Genomic DNA, 24,357 nt, shown 5'->3' with positions numbered 1-24,357 from the left:
GAGCCAGTAACCGGATGGGCCAACCAGGAACAAGTATGTCTGGAAAACTCCAGGGCCCCTGGCCTGTGAGCCTCCCCTGAGGGTGCCTCGCGAAAGCTTCATTTTTCAACCTCATCGTTGACCGTCCTGCTGGCCCTGCCATGCATCGAATGAAGCAGCGATCACGTGCCAGTCTGGGCTCCTACTTGTCCTGCAACAGATGTAAAGTCCAGCTGGTGCCTTGCAGGTGGCCCTCAGCCACCTTGGCCCTTCCTGAGCTGGCAGCCACTCCCCCGGCCCTGAGGTGAAGAAGCTGTTCCTTCACCACCCTTTGCTCAGAAGTGACTAAGATGCTGGAAATGGGAGGATGGGTGGCACTGTCTCCAAGACCCCGCAGCAGCCTCGACTTCCGGTACCAGAGCGTCCACGCTGTCCCTCTGTCTGAGTCAGTCCCTGTGTTCTCCAGACCCAGTGGACCCCTCATCTGCGGAGACCTCCCCAGCCACCTCACCTGCTGCTCAGCTGACTTCCTCCCTCCTCACACCCCACTGCACCCCACAGAGACTCCTAGAGCCCCGGTCCCCCTGCAGGGCCGGCACTGTTGACTTAGCCCTCCTCTTCTGGGGGACTGTGTGCTCTTCCAGAATGAGGACAGGTTCTTTGTCCCAGTGCCCAGCCCACGGCCCAATGCCTGGCATAGGGAGCGGCTCTGTAAACATCTGGTAAATTAATCATTGACCAGCACAATACATCTCCCCATCCTCCATGCCTTGACTCTGAACAGGTGTGAACAACGGGTGAGACGTATAAGAAATATGACGTCTCTGGATCCCAACCTCTGCAATATGAGGCTGGTGGGACTAGGTGGCATTTAAGGTTTTCCCAGCCCTGGAATTCCCCATCCTGTGAGCACGTGGCTCTGTCATGTCACCTGTGAACGAATCAAGCATCAGGTTCCCTCCGAAGGCTGAAGGCCCAGGTTACGAAAACGTGTGTGTGTTACAGCAGTGTGTCCTGGTAGGAGCGTGGGGGGGAGTCAGGGAGCTGGGTTCTTGTCCCCATCCGGTCACTGGCTCACCGAGTCCCTCCTTCCCTCTTGGCCTCAGTTTCCTCTTCTGTCAAATGAATGAGGAGAATGGCCTTGCTGACCCAGGTCTAATATTTGAGAATCTGACACTCAGGTCTAAGATCCCGTGATAGCCCTCCATCATTCTGTGATGACATCTCACAATGCCTGTGAGATTCCAGGATTCTATACGGGATGTGACACCATTTTATGATGTGATTCTACTTTACAGTGGTTTAGTGCCATTCTGTATGTTGACTCTTCAGTTCTTCAAAAGCCTACATGCCTTTTTTAAAAAATGAATTCAGTACTGGGCCAGTTTTCTATTGCGTTCGGGGGCGGACCCTAAAACTTCATGGCTTAAAACCCTAAAACTTAACGGCTTAAAAGCCAGCCATTTTATTATCTCATGCTCTGTGAGCTGACTGAGCTCTGCTGGGCAGTTCTTCTGCTCCACATGGCATCAGTGGGGGCTGCAGTGGGACATCCAAATGCCTGAGGTGGCTCATTCCCGGTGCCACCAGTTGGTGTGGCTGTCACTGGTTGCTCAGCTGGTGCCTTCATTTCCCTTCTTGTGGCCTCTCCCTGGGGCTTGGGCTCTGGCCGGGTTCCAAGAGGCAGAAAGTAGAAACTGCCAGTTCTGAGGCCTGGCTTTCGAGTTGCAGCTCATAACTGGATGCAGGGTTGCAGGAACAAGCTCCACGTGGGGGAGCAGCAGGTGTGTAGGAAACAGAGGAATTGTGCCGGTGTGTGTGTGGGGGCTGCATCTTTGGAGACTAGCTACTCCACGTCCTGAACACATCAAATTCAAGCAGCTGCTAAAAGCAAAGTAATGTGTTGGCACCTAGCAGTGGGGACCCCCTCATGCCCGGTCAATAGTGCACTGTGATAGGCCATCAGTGCCTTTCTCTGACCCTCGGTTTGCACTTCCGGACAACGGGGGCCTTGGTTTGGAGGACGTGGACGTCCTGTCCGTCCCTAAGCTGCTGTGTCCCTCTGCGCCCCCAGGTACTCCTTCCAGGACGAGGAAGACATGTTCATGGTGGTGGACCTGCTGCTGGGAGGGGACCTGCGCTACCACCTGCAGCATAACGTCCACTTCACGGAGGGCGCCGTGAAGCTGTACATCTGCGAGCTGGCCCTGGCGCTGGAATACCTGCAGAGGTGCCACATCATCCACAGGTGAGCAGGCTGCGGGGGGATGCCTGGGGACGGGGCGGGGCTGGGGCGTGACAGAAGCAGTCTGCAGCAGACGAGGGGGAGTGTTTTCTCACTGACTTTCCTCACAGGTGTCAGTGCCCTGAGATCGGGCAAAACATCACACCTGTGTTATTGCTTGTGCATTTCCTCGTCACCTGCGTTGGAGGGACACTCCCTCTTCTGTGCACCCCACTCCTGGTTCCCCACTGCTCAGAGACCTGGCTGGTGGTTGGCTTTTGCTTCTCCGTTCCGGTGTGTGTTTGGGAGGCTGGAATGTTCTGTCCATCCAGCCTCAGGTTAGAAAGGTCACGTGCTGTTAGTTGGGACTGTGAGGGATTCTACTCTCTTCCTTTCCGTACTTGGGAATCAGCAATGTGCATTGTGCAGGATTTCTTCCTCTGGGATCCTTCCATGCTGGCTCTGGGCTCTGGATGGAAGCTCTGCGTTTCCGTTGCCTCCCAGGACCCCGGCTTCTCCCTGCCCTTGCACAGCCCACCATGTCCCACCCCGTGAGCAAAGCGAGTGGGACTGCAGAGGCAGGAGGCCAGCTCGAGGCTTCGGAAAGTCACGGTCCCATTAATGAAGTCTCTTCCCTGAGCACAGAGGAGGGGGCTGGCGTGACTGGCTCCACACTTGTTCACCCGCCGTCTTGCCCTGTGCCCCCCTCGTCTTCTTCTGACTTACACAATTTTGGAAGACTTGAAAAAGACAAGGACATGAGCTTCTAGGTAAAGATGGTAGATGAAGCACACACACACTTCTACAGGTCTGTCTTCTAAAACCCCAATAAAATGACAGTAAGGAATGTTTGAAAAATGATAAATACACAAGGATGGGGAAAACTAAAGAGGACACTATAGCAAAACACCAGGGAGAATTGGGTGGAAGATGTAGAGTGGCAAATGACTTAGGATACTAGAAATGAAACTTTAAGTTGTCACTGGAAAGGAAGAACCAAAATTTGATAGACACTAAAGAATTCCCAAAGGCTCAGAAATTGACAGCACCCAGTATCTAAGGAAAGGGGGCGGGGGATGAGGTGCATTGTTTGAAAGCTTTTTAAGAAGTGTTGAGGACCCCAGATCTGTTTACCCATTCGGAACAACTGGGCGGCTGCCCCTTCATCTCCCAATGCTGAAGACCAGAAGTTTGTTTCCTAAAGAGAGTCACGTTAAGAGTGTGTGACTGGAGAACATCCAGTGTACATGGGTTGGGATATTGGACTGAAAACAGCAAGTGTAATCAGCATAAATATACCAGAGGCTGAAATAACACACCCTCGCCCCATTCCGCCTGGGCTCAGAGAATCGTATCTCCAGGTCTTCATCCTCCAGGCAGGAAACTCACGATTCCAAGTGGGACTGTGAGTGAGCCACGAGGGAAAGCACTGTGACATCAGAGGTCCCCTGTGACCTCTTAGAGTGTAGTCACGGTCAACACTGCCCACTCGTTCCCATAAGCTCCCAACTTGATTGGTGACCACCAAGGATTATCAGACACCCAGGGAAATCTAACGTGCACACTGACAACCAAGCAACCAAATGGAAAAAGAAGAAAAGCTTGGAATAAACAGAGACCCTGCAAGGAGGAAATACCAAAATAACTAGGATCGTATTTTCAGAGGGATGAAAAGGGATTTTTGCAATTTTAAAGCAAGAAATACCATGTTTCTTTAAAATTCAGAGAACAAAATCAGAGCTCTTATAAATTAACAATATGGAAGAGGTGAAAAACTCAAAAGGTAGGTTGAAAGATAAAGTTGAGGACATCCCTTATACAGTAAAATAAAAAGATGAGTAGGAACTATGAGAGAAAATATAAGAAGATTATAGGACCAGATCAGTAATTTCAACATCAGAAAGAGAGGGAGAGAAAAGAGAAAATGGGAAGAAATCATCAGTGAAATAATTAAAGAAAATCTCTCGGACCTGAAACATGAGTTTTCAGATTCAGGGGCGTACCAAGGGTACAGTGCAATGCCAAGAAACGGGTGCACATCAGACACAGCCCAGATCCGATCAGCTTCCACAGAGGAACAGGTCGTACAGGCTGAGGGATCAGAATTGTTTGGGGTTTATTAAACACTAGAAGCCAGTGGAGACGTGCTAATGAATCAAGTATGAGAGTGTATGTTTTCACAAGTTCAAAGTCTCCATAAATGGACCTCTCACACACCTTTCTCAAGTCGGTATTAGGAAATAAGATGGAATACACTAAAATGAAGGAACAAATCTAAAGAAATAGAATACAGAAAGCTGGCGCTCTAGCAGCGGAGAGAGGGATCGGAAATCTCAGGCTAGGATGATGGTGAAGGGGATTCAAGGATGTCAGCTGTGCCCAAGGTGTGACCCATGACCGTGGTTCTGATGGGAGTAGATGGAAGACCCTGGGAGACATCTTCAGAACGAATGAGCTGATAGAATTACTGATGCCTCTGGCTGCCTTGAGAGATTTATGTAGTTGGTAAAGAATCTCAGGTTGAAATAAATGACTTCAGCAAGAAAACTCCACAATAAATAAAAGACAGTAACTCCACGGAATGAAAGTATTGTACAGGACATCACCTGTGTATCTGAGTCATCTCTGCATAGCACACTTACTCATCTAAACCCTGAAAATTTATCTAACCAAAAATACAGTAATGTTGTACTGGGGAAATGGGAAAACAGGAAGGAGGAACCTGCCTCGTGGGGGAGGGCTAGCGGGAGGAAAGACGGCTAAAGACTCACCTTCTGCAGTGGGAAGCCAACAGATAGAGCCTTTAAACTGAACAGTCAGCGAGTAATCTACACCTATCACTTAGAGGTAAGGAGGTAAATACCCAAATGATAACCTGAAAGAGATCAATGGATGGGAAGGGGTAAATGGGGGAGAGAGTGGTGGGGATCATTGCTATAGTGAAACAAAACTGGCAGTGATGCAATTTTTTGAATGATCTGCCTGTGTAATTTTGGTACAAATAATAGCAAACACAATAAAGTGACAATGAAGAGGAGGAAGAGGAAGAACGGTAGTAGACGTAGCACTACAGGGAGGTTCCATGTAACGCACAGAGTCCTTCCGGGGCCCTTTGTTCAGTCACGTCGTGGCTCACTAGCCTTTGCACACGGGTGTTCTGGCTCTGGAGTCTGAGTTTGAAGCACTGTGCGATATTTGTTCAGGAAGGTTCCCCCCATGCCAGAGCAGCCTGTGTGGGCCAGCTGGGCTTCTCTGAAGGTGTTGAAAGGAGTCAGTTCTTTACCGATCAGTTATACAAGGTCATTCATGAATGATCATAGCCATCCCTGCACTCGTGTGCAGTAGGTGATCTATTTCCCCCAGACACTGGGTCATGTGGACATTGGTGAGATAGAGGCCAACTTCCCAGAGCAGAGCCAGGGATCGAGCAGGCGGAAAATGGAACTGTCACATAGGCGCACAGAGGTTGGAACCATTTCATTATATTTCAGCAAACCTTTTTTAAACTGATTTATTTTTTCAGTTACATTGATATTCAATATTATATTAGTTTCAGGTGTACAGTATAGTGATTAGTCATTTATATAATTTATGCAGCGGTCCCCTGATTAGTGTAGTCCCCACCGGGCACTATACAGAGTTGTTGCAACATTATTGACCAGATTCCCTGTGCTGTGCTTTACATTCTCATGGCTATTTTGCAACTACAGTAGCACCTCGGTTTCGAATGTCTCCATTGATGAACATTTCGGTTTATGAACGCCATAAACCCGGAGGTAAATGCTTTGGTTTTCGAACACGCCTCAGAAGTCAAACATGTCACAGGGCTTCCGCCGAGTGCAAGATCCTGAGGCCTAGCTGTCAGCTGTTTTCAAACATTTCAGAACTCGAACGGTCTTCCGGAACGGATTACGTTCGAAAACCGAAGTACCACTGTACCAGTTTGTATTTCTTACTTCCTTCACATTTTTTACCCAGTCCCCCAACTCCTCTCCCCTCTGGCAACTATCAGTTTGTTCTCTGTATCTATGAGTGTGTTTCTGTTTTGTTTGTTCACTTATTTTCTTTAGATTCAATATATAAGTGAGATCATATGGTATTTGTCTTTCTCTGACTTATTTCATGTGGCATGATACACTCTACGTGTCTCTATATTGTTGCAAATAGTAAGATTTCATTCTTTATATGGCTGAGTAATATTCCATTGTATATATGTATCACATCTTTATCTAGTCGTGTATTGATGGGCACTTGGGTTGCTGCCATATCTTGGCTGTTGTAAATAATGCTGCAATGAACATATGGGCGCATATATCTTTTCGAATTAGTGTTTTGGATTTCTTCAGCTAAATACCTAGAAGTGGAATTTCTGGGTCATAAGGTAGTTCTATTTTTAATTTTTTGAAGAGCCTCCATACTGTTTTCCATGATCGCTGTACCAATTTGCAATCCCACCCACAGCACACAAGGGTTCCCTTTTCTCCACATCCTGCCAGCACTTGTTTGTTGATTTATTGATCATAACCATCCTGACAGGTGAAAGGTGATACCTCATTGTGGTTTTGATTTGCATTTCTCCGATGATTAGTGATGTTGAGCATATTTTCATATGTCTATTGGCAAAGTGTATGTCCTCTTTGGAAAAATATCTATTCAGGTCCCCTGCGCATTTTTTAATTGGGTTGTTTGTTTTTTTGGTGTTGAGCTGTATGAGTTCTTTATAAATTTTGGATATCAACCCCTTATCAGACATTGGCAAATATCTTCTCCTATTCAGTAGGTTTTCTTTTCATTTTGTTAGTGGTTTCCTTTGTTGTATAAAACCTTTTTAGGTTGATGTAGTCCATTTCTTTATTTTTTCTTTTGTTTCCCTTTCCTGAGGAGATATATCAGAAAAAATATTACTAAGAACAATGTCAGAGAGTTTATTACCTATGTACTCTATGAGTTTTATGATTTGGGGTCTTACATTTAAGTCTTTAATCCATTTTGAGTTTATCTTTGTATGTAGTATAAGAAGGTGGTCCAGTTTTCATTTTTTTTGCATGTATCTGTCCAGTTTTTCCAACACCATTTATTGAATAGATGTCTTTACCCCCACTGTATGTTCTTGCTTCCTTTGTCATAGATTAAATGACCATATAGGCATGGGTTTATTTCTGGGCTCTCTATTCTGTTCCACTGATTTATGTGTCTCTTTTTATGGCAGTACCATGCTGTTTTGATTACTGTAGTTTTGTAGTGTAATTTGATGTCAGGTATCGTGATACCTCGCACTTTGTTCTTATTTCTCAAGATTGCCGAGGCTATCCGGGGTCTTTTATGGTTCCATATAAATTTTAGGATTATATGTTCTATTTCTGTGAAAAATGTCCTTGGTAATTTGATAGGAATTGCATTGAATCTGTATATTGCCTTAGTCAGTATGGACATTTTAGCGATATTACTTCTTGCTAAACATGAGCATGGTATGTGTTTCCATCTATTTGTATCTTCTTTAATTTCTCTCTTCAGTGTCTTATAATTTTCTGAGTACAGGTCTTTTACTTCTTTGGTTAAATTTCTTCCTGGGTATTTTATAGTCTTTGAAACAATTATAAATGGGACTGTTTCCTTAATTACTCCTTCTGATATTTTATTATTGGTATATACAAATGCAACTGATTTCTGAATATTAATTTTGTATCCTGCTACTTTACTAAATTCATTTATCAGTTCTAATAGTTTTTTGGTGGAGTCCTTAGGGTTCTCTATATATAGTATCATGTCATCTGCATATAATGACAATTTTACTTCCTCCTTACCAATTTGGATACCTTTTACTTCTTTTTCTTGTCTGATTGCTGTGGCTAGAACTTTCAGAACTATGTTGAATACAAGTGGAGAAAGTGGGCAACCTTACCTGGTTCCTGATATTAAGGGGAATGGTTTTAGCTTTTCCCCATTAAGTATGATGTTAGCTGTGGATTTATCATATATGGCCTTTATTATATTGAGGTATGGTTCCTCTAGCCCCACTTTCTTAAGAGTTTTTATCATAAATGTCTGCTAGATTTTGTCAAATGCTTTTTCTGCATCTCTCAATGCTATGATTTTCATTTTTCATTTTGTTAATGTGGTGTATCACATTAATTGATTTGCGGATGTTGAACCAACCTTGCATACCAGGAATAAATCCCGCTTGATCATGATGTATGATCTTTTTAATATTGCTGAATTCTGTTTGCTAATATTTTGTTGAGGATTTTTGCATCTACGTTCATTAGGGATATTGGCCTATAGTTTTCTTTTTTTGTAATGTCTGTCTTGGTCTGATTTTGGGATCAGGGTGATAGTGGCCTCGTAAAAAGTGTTTGGGAGCCTTCCCTACTTCTGGAGTTTTTGGAATATTTTGAGGAGAATAGGTGATATTTCTTTTCTGAATGTTTTGTAAAATTCACCTGTAAAGCCATCTGGTCCAGGGGTTTTGTTTGTTGGGAGCTTGTTGATTACTGATTCAATTTCCCTGGTAGTAATCAGTCTATTCAAGTTTTCCATTTCTTTTTGAGTTAGCCTTGGGAGGTTTTATGCTTCTAGAAAATCGTCCATTTCTTCCAGATTGTCTAATTTCTTGGCATATAGTTGCCCACAGTAATCTCCTAAATTTTTTTGTGTTTCTGTGGTGTCTGTTGTCACTTCTCTTTCATTTCTGATTTTATTAATTTTGATCCTCTTTTTCTTTTTCTTTCTTTCTTTTTTTTTTTTTTGTTTTTGATGAGTCTGGCTAAAGGTTTGTAGATTTTGTTTATCTTCTCGAAAAACCAGCTCTTGGATTCATTGATCTTTTGTATTTTTTTGTCTCTATTTCATTTATTTCCACTCTGATCTTTATTATCTCTTTCCTTGTACTGTCTTTTGGCTTATTTTGCTGTTATTTTTCCAGATCCCTTAGGTGTAAGGATAAAGTATTGATTTGTGATTTTTCTTGTTTCTTTAGGTAGTCCTGAATTGCTATGAATTGCCCTCTTAGGGATTGCTTTTGCTGCATCCCATAGATTTTGGGTTGTTGTGTTTTCATTTTTGTTTGTCTTGAGATATCTTTTGATTTCTTCCTTGATCTCATTGTTGACCCATTCATTATTTAGTAACATGTTATTCAGCTTCCATGTATTTGTGTGTCTTCCAGTTATTTTCCTGTAGTTGATTTCTAATTTCATAGCACTGTGGTCAGAGAAGACAATTGGTATGATTTCAATTTTCTTAAATTTATCGGGATTTGTTTTGTGGCCTAATGTGGTCTATCTTGGAAAATGTTCCATGAGCAGTTGAGAAGAACGTGGATTCTGCAGCTTTGGGTGAAATGCTCTGAAAATAGTGATTAAATCCAACTGGTCCAGTGTGTCATTTAATGCCGTTGTTTCCATATTTATTTTCCGCCTGGAGAACCTGTCCTTTGTTGTCAGTGGTGTGTTGAAGTCCCCTACTATGATAGTGTTGCTGTTGATCTCTGTCTTTATGTCAGTCAATATCTGTTTTATATATTTAGGTGCTCCTATGTTGGGTGCATAGATGTTTACTAGGATTTTGTCCTCTTGTTGGGTCAATCCCTTTATTATTATGTAGTGCTCATCTTTGTCTTTTAATGTATTCTTCATTTTAAAGTTTATTTTGTCAGATATAAGTATTGCTACTCCAGAATTTTCTCATTTCTCTTTGCATGAAATATCTTACTCCAACCCTTCCCTTTCAGCCTGTGTGTGTTTTCTGTTCTGAGGTGAGTCTCTTGTATACAGCACATGTGAGGGTCTTGCTTTCTTATCCACTCAGCCACCCTATGTCTCTTGATTGGAGCAGTTAATCCATTTACATTTAAAGTGATTATTGATAGGTACATAGTTATTGTCATTTTTTTATTTGTAGTTAGATTGTTTTCATCTTTTTTCTGCTTACAGAAGCTCTTTTAACATTTCCTGCATTGCTGGCTTGGTGGTAATGAATTCCTTTAGCTTATTCTTTTCTGGGATACTCTTGATCTCTCCTTCAATTTTAAATGATAGCCTTGCTGGATAAAGCAATCTAGGTTGTAGGGCTTTGTTTTTCATCCCTTCAAATACCTCCCGCCAGTCCCTTCTGGCCTGCAAAGTTTCTGTAGAAAAGTCATTTGACAGTCTTATGGGAGTTCCCTTGTATGTAACCCGCTGGCTTTCTCTTGCTGCTTTTAAGATTCTCTCTTTGTCTTTAACCTTTGCCATTTTAACCTAATGTGTCTTGGTGTGGACCTGTTTGGGTTCATCCTGGTTGGAACTCTCTGCACTTCCTGGGCTTGTATGTTGGTTTCCTTCACCAGGTTAGGGAAGTTTTCACTCATTATTACTTCAAATATGTTCTCAATCCCTTGCTTCCTCTCTTCACCTTCTGGTATTCCTATGATGCACATGTTGTTGTGCTTGATGTTATCCCACAGGTCTCTTAAACCATCTTCATTGTTTTTTATTCTTTTTTCTTTTTGTTGTTCCATTTGGGTGATCTCTGCTAACTTGTCTTCTAAGTCGCTGATTCGATCCTCTGCCTCATTTAACCTACTGGTAAATCCTTCAAGTGTGTTCTTTATTTCAGTTATTGTAGTCTTTAATTCTAACTGGTTGTTCATTATGATTTCTCTATCCTTCTTTATGTCTCCACTAAGCTCCTTAAACATTCTTAACATCAGTGTTCTGAATTCTGTCTCTGATAAGTTGGTTACCTCTATTTCATTTGGTTCCAATTCTAGAGGTTTCTTTTGTTCTTTTATTTGGGACATGTTTCTTTGTTTCCCCATTCTGGCTGACTCTCTGTGTTTGCTTTGATGTATTAGGTCAATCCCATAGGGTTCTTGGTCTTTGCTGGGTGATTTTATGTAGTATGTGTCCTTTATATTTGACTTGCACAACTTCCCTATTCTCCTGTGCATGTGCTCCAAAGGTGACCCTTGTATTGTGTATATTGTCCTGTTAAAGTTGAGCTTTAATTGCTTTTGGCTTGTCAGAAGATGGGATTGACTCCTAGGCTGACTGGTTGTGAGACTTGACTCTGCCCACAGTGGATGATCTGCTGCGTGATTGTTGACCACTCAAATGAGGCTTGGCTTCTATGGGCTCTTGTGCCTGTAGAGAATTCCCTCTGGGTGTGTCACTTGTAGGTCAAACCCAGTAATACTCTGGTTTGGTCTGGAGTTGGCCTCTGGGTGTGTTGAATCTTGTGCCTCTTGGGCTGAGCCCTGGTGTAGGGCAATTTCAGAACAAAGGAAATCACTAAACACAACAACAATAACAAAGAAAAAAACAAACACTCACATGTAAAAATACCCGATAATGTACACTCAACACAGGCAAAAATGTCAAAAAAAAAAAAAAAAAAAAAAAGGCAGCGCCAGTCTTGGCTTAAGCCCAAGCAATCTCCAATTTGTCCTCTGCTGTACCAAAGAGTCCTCTGCATCTTGCGCAGGCAGAGCTGCCCACCTGGCACCCAGAGTGGTCCTAGCACTGCAGTTCTAGATGAGTGGGGCTATGGAGTGTGGATGGTAGTTTTTACAAAGTCAGTGCAGTTTCTGCCTTCGCCTGCACATATGCGCGCTGAGAGCACCACAGCCAGCCACCGGGAAGTGGATTTATTCCCTCTTCCCAGGTCTCCTGAGTCTTAGGGCACTTCTTCCATCAGGGGGTGAGTGGGTGGGTGTGGAAGGTGTGAGATTTCTGAGCTGCTGAAAGCCCAGAGCTGCCTCTGCCACCTGCTGCTGACCCCTGGGTGTGTCTCTGCAGTTGTAATTGCCCCCTAGGCAGGCCAGAAAAGGTGGAGGCTGGGCATGGAGGAGTCTTCTGTCTCCCAGCCCAGCAGTGTCACACTTTTCCCAGAGTCTCCTCAGTCACAGCTGCAAACTGGGTCTCCCCAGATACTGAGAACTACGGCTTCTCTGTAATCTGATACTCTCCTCAGTTCAGCGGCCAGTTTGAAGGGCTGGAAGGGCGAGGGTAGGATTGGGAGAGTGGGGGTGGGGCCCAGTATGGTGTTTACTTCCTTTCTCTGACCTGGGGCCCAGCTGGAGGTCTCAGCTGAGGTTATTGCCTCAAACTCCAGATAAGCTGCTCTCGTGGCAGGAGAGATCAGATGCCGGATGCAGGGAAAGAGCCCACCTGCTGGCTCTTGTGATTTCTGTTCTATCCTGGGAACCCTGCATCTCTGCAGCAGTGGATGCGGGGCTGCAATTTCACTCCACTCCCTTCCCTCTTCTCCAGCTCACCCAGTTTGCCCACCTTCAAGTAATCCTCATACGAGTCTCTTAGCTGTTCTGTGTGATGAGCAGAGTCCTTTGGTGGGCTATAGATGTTCAATTTGTGGTAAGTTCCGGTGGAGAATTCAAGAAGACCACCTCGCTGCTGCGATTCCTATTATGTCACCTCTGCCATTGGTATTTTGAAAGGGATTGCATTGAATCTATGAATTGCTCTGGGTAGTATGGACATTTTAACAATGTCAGTTCTTCCTATCCATGAACACAGTATATGCTTGCAATTATTTGTATCTTCTTCAGTTTCTTTCTTCAGTGTCTTATAATTTTCTGAATACAGGTCTTTTACCTCATTAGTTAAAATCATTCCTAAGTATTTTTTTATTCAATTATAAGTGGGATTTTTAAAAATTTTCTTTCCATACACCAATTCATTATTGGTATATAAAAATGCAGCTAATTTCGGAATATTAATTTTGTATCCTGCTACTTTACTGAATTCATTTATCACTTCTAGCAATAGTTTTCTAGCAATAGTGTTTTGGTGGAACCGTTCAAATTCTCTATATACAGTATCATGTCATGTGTAAACAATGACAGTTTTACTTCTTCCTTTCCAATTTGGATGCCCTTTATTTATTTTTCTTGTCTGATTGCTGTGGCTAGGATTTCCAATACTGTGTTGAGTAAAAGTAGTGAAGTGGGCATCCTTGTCTTGTTTTTCATCTTAAGGAAAACGCTTGTAGCTTTTCCCCATTGAGTATGATGTTAGCTGTGGGTTTGTCATATGTTGCCTTTATTATGTTGAGGTATGTTCCCTCTATTCCCACTTGGTTGAAAGTTTTTATCATTCATGGATGCTGGATTTTGTCAAATGCTTTTTCTGTGTCTATTGATATGCTCATATGGTTTTTAACTTTCATTTTGTTTATGTGGTATATCATGTTAGTTGATTTGCAGATGTTGAACCAACCTTGCAATCTAGAAATTAATTGCACTTGATCACGGTGTATGATCTTTTTACTGTATTGCTGTCTGTGGTTTGTTAATATTTTGTTGAGGTTTTTCTGCATCTATGTTCATCAGGGGTATCAGCCTATTCTCTTTTTTTGTAATGTCTTTGTCTGGTTTTGGAATCAGGGTAATAGTGGCGCCTTGTAAAATGAGCTTTGTTACCTGTGCCAGGTGCTCCAGGAGTGTCCCTTGTGTGGGTTGTGTGTGCCCTCCTGTTATATAGTTGAGCCTTGATTGCTGTTGGCACATCCGTGTGTGGTTTTGACCCTCTGGCTGACTGACCACAACCACAGTGTACAAGCTACTGTTTGAGGGCTGACCCCATGGAGTGGGATTCTCCTTAGCAGGCTATGGTGCCTGCTGAGACCACCCTTTAGGTGTGCCACTTGTGGGGCTAATTGGATGGTGCTTTGTTGTGGTCTGAAGCTAGGCACTGGGTGTGTTGGTTCTTGGGGTTCTTGGGAGAGGCTCTGGTGCAGGGCAAGGTCAGCTGCTGCCTGTGACCAACCCAAGGCTACCTTGTTGGAAATACAGAGTGAGCTGCATTTGGTCGCTACTAGTGCTGGACCAGGAGGGGGGCATGGGAGAGGCCACACTGTGAACCAAGGCCAGTTGCTACCAGTACTGGGCCTGGGGCAGCTCAGCAAAAGGCCCAGGGCTTTCCGATACCTGCTGCCACCTACTAGCTGCCCAGAAGACTCAGCCACTGAAAGATGCTCTGGCGCTACAGCAGTTGGGTGAGGCATGGTCTCAGGATGTCACCAAGGAGGGGTGCATAGTGTTCACCAGGTTAATGCAGATTCAGATTTGGTGTCAGTGCTAAGGCTGGGTCGATTTAGTAAATGGCACAGGACACAGCAAAGCTGGCCACTGCCCTTCTGGGGCCCACAGACCCCAGAAAATTCTCCAAGAAAGACTTCAGTGCAGGCCAAGGCCGGTTGCCAAACACCAAGTTAGCCTGTGGCAGTCTGTGATTTAAGTGGGGTGGGGTCCAGCTGGCCTGCATAAAAGGTCTCTGCATAAGGATATTTATCCCAGCGCTGTTGATGGTAACCAACAATGTTGATATAATCTAAAGGAGAGGAATTGGCTTAATAAACTACATACCTCCTCTTAAGAGACTTGAGACTATGATAATAGCCATATATACATAATGCTTACTATGAAAACCCAGCAATAGCAAAGGGATATTTTTATGATCCTGAGAGAAAATTATAGTTTATCAAATTGCGTAACTATATAACAAAATGTCTGCTTATTAAACAAAAAGACTGAGAAGTAGTTTCCTAAAGAGCTGAGGTTGAAGAGGGAATCCATGTAATTTCTTTTCCTTCGATCTGTTTTGAAAATTCCTTTAATGAGTATGTCATTTTTTCAAAGAAGAAAATCAAAGCATAATTAACTTTCTCCAGAATGGAAGGTATTTATCACACATAAACTTCGTATGTGTGTGTGTGTGTGTGTGTGTGTGTGTGTGTGTGTGTATATATATATATATATATATATATATATATATATAGAGAGAGAGAGAGAGAGAGAGAGAGAGGTGACAATTGTCAGTAAAGTTACATAGATTTCAGGTTTACAGTTCTGTAATACATCATCTATATATCACAGTGCATGTTCACCACCCAGAGTCAGTTCTCCTTCCATCACCATATATTTGACCCTATTTACCCTCATCTACCCCCTTACCCTCTGGTAACCACTAAGCTATTGGCTGTGTCTATGAGTTTTCTTTCTTTATTTGGTTGTCTTGTTCCTTTGTTGTTTTCAGTTTTATATACCACATATCAGTTTTGTTATTTTTAAAATATTTTATAATAGCCATGTTTTATTTAAATATTGATTATCATATATATTTATATATACAGTTTAGTATTTTTATAGAAATTGTGCATTTTTTATACTGATTAAAATTATCTTATGTTTCCCTTGTATATTTTTTCCTAGATCCTTTAGAAAACTACATAATTGGGGGGACATTATATTACAGAAGCAAATACATTTGATTAGAATTCAAAGCTGTAGAAATCATTTAAAATCACCCTAAAGGATAGCACTTTGTACTTGGACTTAGCTCTATGCTATGTCATGTCCATCAAACATGAGCTTTAGAGTTGGAATTCTGGTACCACCACTTAAGCCAGGTGTGAGAGCTCAGAAAAGTTCATTTCATCATGTCTCAGTTTTGTCATCTTTAAAATGGGCTTACATGAGAATGAAATCAAATAACCCATGAAGAACTAATAGCATAATGCCTGTCTAGCACATACTAAGCCTTCAATGAGCTCCATAATAAAATTAATAAACATAGGATAAAACTGATATGACCTATTTTTGTATCCCTAATATGCTCCCAACCCTCCTCTATCACCACTCTGTCAAAAATAAGATGCCAATTCTCATCAGATTAAAGAGGAAATCCTTCAGCATCCTTCTTCATTACCCTGTGTATCAGGGTCACATCAACTAGACAGAAATTTTCAGGTGGAAAAAACAACAAAACTGAAGACATGCAGAACTACCCTTTAGGATAGAAATTCCAGCTCAATTTCAGGAGTGACTTTGTTATTTCTAGGCACAGAGCTTGGTTTCCCTTCTGTTACAGGCTAATGTTGGGAGAATTTATGTCTTTGTTACGATAGAAGAATGAGATACAGGAGAATCCAATTTATTCCTTAAAGTGTTCCTTAAAGGGATTGTTCCATCTCCTGGGTATAAATTGATGCTGCAATTGGGTGGAGAGTGTTTATGTTAGATAATAAATTTTAGAAATGGGGACCTTGGTCTCAACTTAACATCAGAGAAACAGGAATGAAATCTGGGAGCAGAATATGAAAGCAGAAAACAAATCTCTGAAAGTCCCCAATAAATTAAAGGCTGTTTTACAGAAGATGTTCCAAAGCGAGACGACGGGTGCCGTGTGGGGAAAGCGGGTCAGCACTCAGTGAGAGCGCTAGGAGTTCTGAAGCTTTACTCCCATGCACTTTCCTACAGCTCTGAAGCCCTCTCCCGAGTGGAATCCATCAGTCATGCATACAGTCATTCAATGAACAGTGATAGGGGAGGACCAGAGCTTGGGGATTAAGGACAGAGACACGAAAACAACAAAACTCTACCTTCAAGAAGATTCGATTCTTGTGGGAGGAGCACATGGGTTATTAGTGACAATAGTTCCCACATTTGGGCTCTAATCACCATGTGCCAGGATTATGTGTGTGTATACACACACACACACACACACACACACATACACATACACACACACACACACACAAAGTTGCAGGTATATATGAGGCCTGACAAGTTTGCGAACTTGTCGCAACAATGCTGCTAACCTTTTTTTTTTTATATATCAGAGTGATTATGCATTATGAATTTGTACCAACTGGACAAACAGTTACTCAGGTTTACTGTTTGGAAGCACTGAAAAGGCTGCGTGAAAACGTTCGACGACCTGAACTTTTCGCCAACAATTCATGGCTCTTGCACCACAACAATGCACCAGCTCACACAGCACTGTCTGTGAGGGAGTTTTTAGCCAGTAAACAAATCACTGTATGGGAACACCTTCCCTACTCACCTGATCTGGCCCCCAATGACTTCTTTCTTTATCTGAAGATACAGGAAATATTAAAAGAAATACATTTTGATGACATTCAGGACATTAAGAGTAATACGACAACAGCTCTGATGGCCATTCCAGAAAAAGAGTTCCACAATTGCTTTGAAGGGTGGACTAGGCACTGGCATCAGTGCAGAGCTTCCCAAGGGGAGTACTTTGAAGGTGACCATAGTGATATTCGGCAATGAGGTGTGTAGCACTTTTTCTAGGATGAGTTCACAAACTTAATGGTCAGACCTTCATATGCATACGTAAATATCTTATTATAATTCAATGTTACCTCCCATTTTCCCACTTTTTACCAGTGAGAAAAATATAGGGCTAGGAAAGGTATGACTCATAAGAGAGGCAGGTAGGTAGGTATGTAGGTACGCAGGTACCAAATGCTCTGAGTTCTAAGAAGTGAGAAATCTCCATGCTTTATACCTTGTCTGGTCTCATGGAGAAGTGACCTTTGAAGTCTGAATAGCATTGTGACAGGTACAGATGGTGGAGGTCATTTTCGCAGGAGGAAGAATTGATACCAGAAAAGGGTTGGCAGGTTCATTGACCAGCAAGCATTCTTCTTGGGTTTACTTCAAGTTTTCTTGAGCAAGTTTTCATCCGTCCATCCGTCCATCCATCCATCCATCCATCCACAGGCTTTATCTTATGAACAATTGACACAGGATTGTTGAAATAATTCCTTAAAAGTCAGATGGAGTTGAGATCAGGAAAGAAGAGAGGAAGGTGGTATAGATTTTCTGTTTATGCAGGTTGATGACATCTACTGTGGTATTCTGCGTTCTGCCTTAAACTGGACCTGACAACACGTGTATTCTTCACAGGTGTTCATTCATTCATCAATTCATTCATTTTTTTCATTCATTTGCCTCCATCCATCCATCCATCCATCCATCCATCCATCCATCCATGCATCCATCCATCCATCCATCCATGCATCCATCCATCCATCCATCAATCCATGCATCCACTCAATAGTGACATACGAAGTACCTATGTCATGCCAGGTAAGGATGCACAGTGAACAACTGATCAAGCATATGCCTTCTTGGTGCATATGTTTTCGGGGAGGAAGGCAATCAACAAACAAACAAATTCGTAGATAACATGTGAAGCGATGATAAGACTGTGAAGTCTTATAGCAACATAAGGAGAACCGTAGGTGGGGGTCTGGCTTGTTGCTGTTTTACAGAGAATGATCAGGGAGAGACTTCTCTGATACAGGGATGTGTGAGCAGAGAGCTGGAGCAAGTGAGGGGTGAGCTATGGCATCTGGAGACGACCTTTCTAGGCAGAGGTGTGCAGGCCCCGAGATGGGAGTGTGCTTGGGTGTCTCAGGCACAGTGAGGAGACCAGCGTGCCTGGAGAACTGGGGAGACGGTGGAGGTGAGGCCAGGGGAAGAGGCGAGGCCGGGTAATAGGGGTTTCATCAGCTTCAGCTGTCACCCTGAGAGACGAAAGCTACTGCTGGGTTTTCAGCTGAGAAGTGGCACGGTTTGATCTATGCTTTCAATAGAGGTGCAGTGGCTGCTCTTCACAGGGTTGTTGTGGCTGCTGTGTGGGAGATAGACTACAGGCCCTGCTCCCATGTGGAGGAGGGAGCAGCCTCCCCCCTACAGATGAAAAGAAGGCAGGGCTCTTGCTGGGAAGCAGGGAAATAGTTGGGTGGAGGCTCAGATAAGTTCCTTATCACCACAGTTCAGTCACCAGGAAGAGAGATTCAAAGAATAGTTGCCCACCTGACAAATTCCCCTGTGAGGTGCCAGATTCAGTGCTACATTCTGGGTGGCAGAACTGGGGCAGGACCATGCCAGTCTTCAAAGTAATCCATGCCCAGTGGAGAGGAGATAAGATATACTCCCAAATGACAATAAGCAAAGCAGAGGACCCCAAGTGCTTTGAGAGAGAAAGCCCTGTGTCAGGCGATGTCACTGGGGCCCCGCCATGGGACAGGGCTTCCACGTGAGATCCAACCACCCTTTGTGCAATGAGGGGTGGACACTCTGCTGCGAGGAGCTGGCTGCTGTCTGCTGATTTTGGAGCTGTTGTGTGTGGGAAGGCGTAACTGCCCTGGACGTGCTGTGAGCAAATGTGCAGGAGGCATCAGTTAGAGAGCTTTACAACTGAGTAGAGAGCAAAGCTGGAAAGCTGGGCTGGAGTTATTTTTATTGTTTATAATTGTGGTGAAATACACAGAACATAAAATTTACCATCTTAACTATTTTTACGTATACAGCTCAGTAACGTTAAGTATCTTCACGTACAACCAATCGCCAGAACTTTTTCGTCTTCCCAAACTGAAACTCAGTATGGACCCATCAAACAACAACTTCCATCCCCCTCCCCAGCCCCTGGCAGCCTCCATTCTACTTTCTGTCCCTATGAATTTGATTCTAGGGACCTCGTGTAAGTGTTGTCCCTTTGTGACTGGCTGACTTCACTGAGCAGTGTCCTCCAGGTTCACCCAGGTTGTAGCAGGTGTCAGAATGTCCTTTTTAAGGCTGAATAATATCCCATTACATGGAAAGACCACATTTTGTTTATCCATTCATTTGGTCATGGACATCCGGTTTGCTTCCATCTTTTCACTATTGCGAATAATACTGCTGTGAACCGTTCTTTTGGGTCTTTACGAACAAGTGGAGTCGCTGGATCATATGCTAATTCTACTCGTAATTTTTTAAGAAACCGCCTGGGCTAGAGTGTTACAATGAAGAGCTTGCAGCTGCTGGACTAAGTAATTTGCATTTTCTCCTCTAGACCACGGGGAAAGGAATAGTGGACTCTAAGAAGAGACGTGTAGCAGCCACACCCACCAGGCATTCTGAGCGAGGCTGAGGTCGGGGAAGACAGCTAGGAGAGGGCTACAGGTGTTAGTGTCATGTGATGCTTGTGTGAAAGAAGAAATTGGTACCAGTATTTCAGTTTGGAGGAACCCAATTCACCTGTAGTGATCACACGAACTCATGTTCCCTTTTCACCTCCATGGAAGGCACTTGCAAATTCTTAATGTTCCGATGTGGAAACCACATATTTCTCTGCCAGAGTAAACAAGCTTTCCTTAATGCGAGAGATTTCATCACCATCAAGAGGTATAGAGCACTGTTATTTTTTTCAAGCAATAAGAATTATATATTGGGGAAGACTTCCTCTTAGTGCTGGAAGTAGAAATTTTACATGTGTTCCTTGAGTTCAGGTTGCAATCGCAGATATGACGCACAAACAAGTCATAGGCAGTGGACTAAACCCCAGGAATGAAATGAATACATTTAAGTCCTGATACACCCATGATCTCTTTACACATCAGCAGGTACTGCCATCTTGAGAACCATTCCCCAACTCTCCTTCTCTCTTATCCCTACGTCTACTGAAGTTCAAAGACTTCCTGGTTCACCTCTCTGCCTTCATCCATCACCATCAGTCGCGTGGACCAATTCATTGGCCTTTATGCATAGGTCAGAATGCAGGCAGAAAATAGAAACCACTTGGAGCATTTCAAGGGATCTTAGTGCTGAGAATTGGTGAGATGGATGTGTTTCTTCTTTACTGAGGAACAAACGGGTGACAGTTGATGACGAGGCAACAGTTTTCTGCTGCTAAATACCCTAGAGCTGGTGGGACACAGGCAGCAGCGGGGAGGGGAGGGTGCTGTCCCAGCCCTGCAGCCAGGTCCCTGCAGTGAGAGCCGGAGCTGGATGGTACCACAGAGGCAGGGACTGTCATCCAAGCTGGGACAGCAACATGGTGGAGCGGCAGCCCTGCCAGGGGTACTGCCCAAAGAACACCAGCTTCCACTCTCCAGTCTTCCAACACAGGGCAAACCCAGCTGGAAACCGGAAGACTAGGGTGCCCGGGAAATGTGGGCATATAAAATAATGGGAAGTGATGCAAGAAAGGGAAGGAAACGGAGCTGACCATCAACAGGCACATGACCACATGACCTCCTGGACTCACTGGTTATACTTTGACCTTCCGTCAGTCCAACCTCCACACTCTATAGACAGTTTTCCAAGGACATTGTTGCAACGCTGTCACTTCCAACTCAAGTTCTGTGTCCTCCCTGATGGCTGCCGTGACTTCAGCCTGGAGCACACTGGAACTCTGTGTTTCGTCCTCAAAGTATCTCGTCCAGACCTCCATGGCCTCAGAGACCGTTCCTGTCATCTTCACTTAAGGAGCTTCTCCCACTCAGTTTCCATCCCGATGAGCTTGGAGCCGTGTTCTCAGCAGCAGTGTCGCCTCAGTACCCAAGGCACTGCTTGGCTATTAGAAATGTTTGATTGGCTGAGTATGGAATGCCTGTAACAAGAGTACACACCTCTCATAGAAATATAACTTTTACATGAATATTTTATAGGTCAAATTTTAACTTGAGAGAGTCTTCTGTTGTTTCATATAATTCATGCAACAGTTATTTAGCTTGGGCTATATTTTATGATTCTGCTCATTTTACAGTCGCAAGAAAGGGAGGTTCAGAGAGAGGCCATGCCTTGTCAGGGCCCCAGGTGACCAGTGGTTGCTCGTCTGCTGGCTCAGAGTCCAGGCCCTTGATGGTGTATTTCCCGGGGATTCTGGGCAGACTTTGCACATGAAAGATGGACTCCAGTCTTGCTGCCACTACTGTGGCCTTGGCTCAGTAACTGGGCATTGCCTCTTCTAGAAATTACAAGGATTGTCAGAGGTTGAGGCTTCAGGCCAAGACAGAGTGAGTTCTAGTTCCGGGCTATGAGGAAGAAACCATCCAGAGCACAGCTGCTCTAACCAGCCACAGAATTAGATGTGGAGAAATGCGTTCGGCCAGGCTCCCTACTGTGACCGAGCCTTTTGTTTCCTTTATTAATTGTGCTTGCTAATTGTGACACATGTCCTGTTGCCTACCGGGATTTTGCTGTATGAGAGATGTTCCTTTGAAGTGTTTACTCCATTATTTAACACAGAAAAATTCAATATGCATTGTCAATTAAATAATCTTAGTTACTAAAGAGGAAAACTGCCTCCTGGCGTACTCGGATGAAATGATCAGTTTCATTATCTGCAGCCTTCGTTCTCCACCCCCACTCAGTAAGTGGCTCTCACAATATTTGCATGAACTAATGAAGGAAAGATAGCCTGACTCATCCCTCTGCTGGAGATGCCTTTCTAAAACATTACCAAACCGTGTCACTTTGCTTCTTAAAACCGTTCCCTGACTCCCCATCGCCCATGGGATGCCGTCTGAATGCCTTAGCCCTGCCGTTCATGATTTGACCCTTAATTCCCATTTGCCCACTATTCCTGTTAAGCTACTAAGGTACGGCAACGTGTCATCGTTGTTTTGATGAGTTTAGAGTGATAGAAGCCCAAATCAAACCAGTTTAGGAAAGAAAGGAAATTTTATTTTTAAAAATTGGCAGTTCAGCATACTTAATGTTATCGAGGCTCAGGGTCAGAGACAGAGCGAGAGAGAGAGAGAGAGAGAGAGAGATCTTGCTTCGTAGGTCTCTGCTAACTTTATTTGGCGGACAGGCTCTCTCCAGTGGGCCAGCGACATGGCTGCCACCAACCCCATAACTGCAGTGTGCCCAGCGGGACCACCATAGTGGAACTGGGTCTTCTCATTCACGAAATTCATGTATCAACCCCAGAGAAGCCTCTGATTGGGTCTTCTTGAATCACATGACTATCACAGAGAACTATCCCTGAGAAATTTCTGACTGGTTCTGCTTGAGTCACTATCCCTGAGTGAATTTGTGTAGCCAGAGGGGTGGAAAATTCTAATTTAGCCAACTTGAACCATGTCCCCATCCCTCTGAGCCCCATGGGTAGCCACTCTGGGACCACATTGAGGTGGGAGGAGGGTCCCCCAAAGGAACCAGAAGAAGAGGGCAGGAAGCCATGCTAAGCAGGAAGAACATGCTGCTCTAGTCCACAATCACATAGAGACGCTTGGCCTCCACATAGTCACTGTTCTCTCGGTCAGAATCCTCCTTTTCTACCAACTTTTCTTGGAAAAAATGCCATCTCCTCTGAGGAGCCTTCCCAAATTCTTCTGAGCAATGTAGTTATTCCTTTTCTGTGTTTCCACTGAACTTTTGCAACTTCTGTCACAAAAATGACTTATCTGCATACCTGCCTCCTCCACCAGACTGTCGGTTTATTCATTTGAGCCCTTTTATGCTTCTTGCTCCCTCTAGGGTTTAACGCGGTGACTGGCACAAGTAGATTCTAGATAGATCTAGAAGGAGTGAATCAGTGAAAAATGAGAACCTCTAAGATTGCTCTAAATGAAACCCTACATATTACCTATTTGCATTCTTATTTTAAAATTCCTTACATGTTCTCAACACTCATCCCGTTCAACTGCATTCATAAAAAGCTGCGTATCAGGGAACAGTCTGTTTTCGAGCAGTGAAGCTAGATGCTGGGTTAGAGAAGAGACTTTGATGTTTGAAGACCGTCACCCCTCCAACTGCATGAAAATACAGAGAATGTCAATTCAGGGTGGCAGCGGGTGGTATTCTTAACGTGTTCACACACATTTTCCTGTGGAGCATAGAAAAGTTAACTTGGGAGCTTGTCTTTGATGCTGATATTACTCATTTTTCCAAAAAGACTGATGAGTGAGTCACTGGGGAAGAGGAAGTTGTCATGAGTGTGTGTGAGTGTGCATGTGTGAGCGTGTGTGTGAGTGTGTATGTGTGTATGAGTGTGCGTGTGTGTGAGTGTGAGTGTACAAGTGTGTGAGTGTGCATGTGTGAGCGTGAGTGTGTGCGAGTATGTATGTGTGTGTGAGTGTGCGTGTGTGTGAGCACCACAAAGGTGTCCCGCTGAGAACCAGACCACTGAGGACATGGGCACTGAAGGGCAGCGTTGCAGCACTGATTTAGCACTTGTGGCTTTGCACTGCCCTGCTTATTGATGGTTACAGATGTGCATGAAGTTTATGGGCAACTCACAGTTGTACAGACATGGGTGTATCTTCCCACCATGTATGTATTTCTGTAAGATCGCTGCATGCCTGAGCCTACTTCCAAAAGAACCTGGGGTGAATTTTAAGTGGAAAGAGAGCATGAAAAGCAACGAGCAGGGCATCCAGGTCTGAGATGGAATCCTTCGCTGTGCCCCCTGTGGAACGCCACCCCCCCAGCTCTCTTCCTCACGAATGGGGATGGTGATGGTCACCTCAGGATTGCTGTGAGGATGAAAGACAAGGTACGTGAGTGCCAGGCCTTGGGTGCCCTCTCACTCACTTAGTCCATGTGTTGCATTTCCCTACCTCTTACCTTC

The 24,357-nt window shown here is 43.9% G+C and overlaps 1 protein-coding gene across 3 annotated transcripts in view; it reads left to right on the top strand.

The window, feature by feature from the left end:
- STK32B (serine/threonine kinase 32B) overlaps positions 1-24,357 on the top strand; it is a 264,197-nt gene that overhangs the window by 176,361 nt on the left and 63,479 nt on the right. For all 3 annotated transcript variants that reach the window (XM_074321208.1, XM_074321198.1, XM_074321189.1), the window contains one exon: positions 2,054-2,227. In XM_074321208.1, the coding sequence (XP_074177309.1) occupies positions 2,054-2,227 (174 nt within the window). The remainder of the gene's footprint in view (positions 1-2,053; positions 2,228-24,357) is intronic.

The sequence above is a fragment of the Rhinolophus sinicus genome, linkage group LG02 (genome assembly GCF_036562045.2).
Source record: "Rhinolophus sinicus isolate RSC01 linkage group LG02, ASM3656204v1, whole genome shotgun sequence".
Taxonomy (NCBI): Eukaryota; Metazoa; Chordata; class Mammalia; order Chiroptera; family Rhinolophidae; genus Rhinolophus; species Rhinolophus sinicus.
The sequence above is the reverse complement of the archived record's forward strand: the minus strand, read 5'-3'. Positions and strand labels throughout refer to the sequence as shown.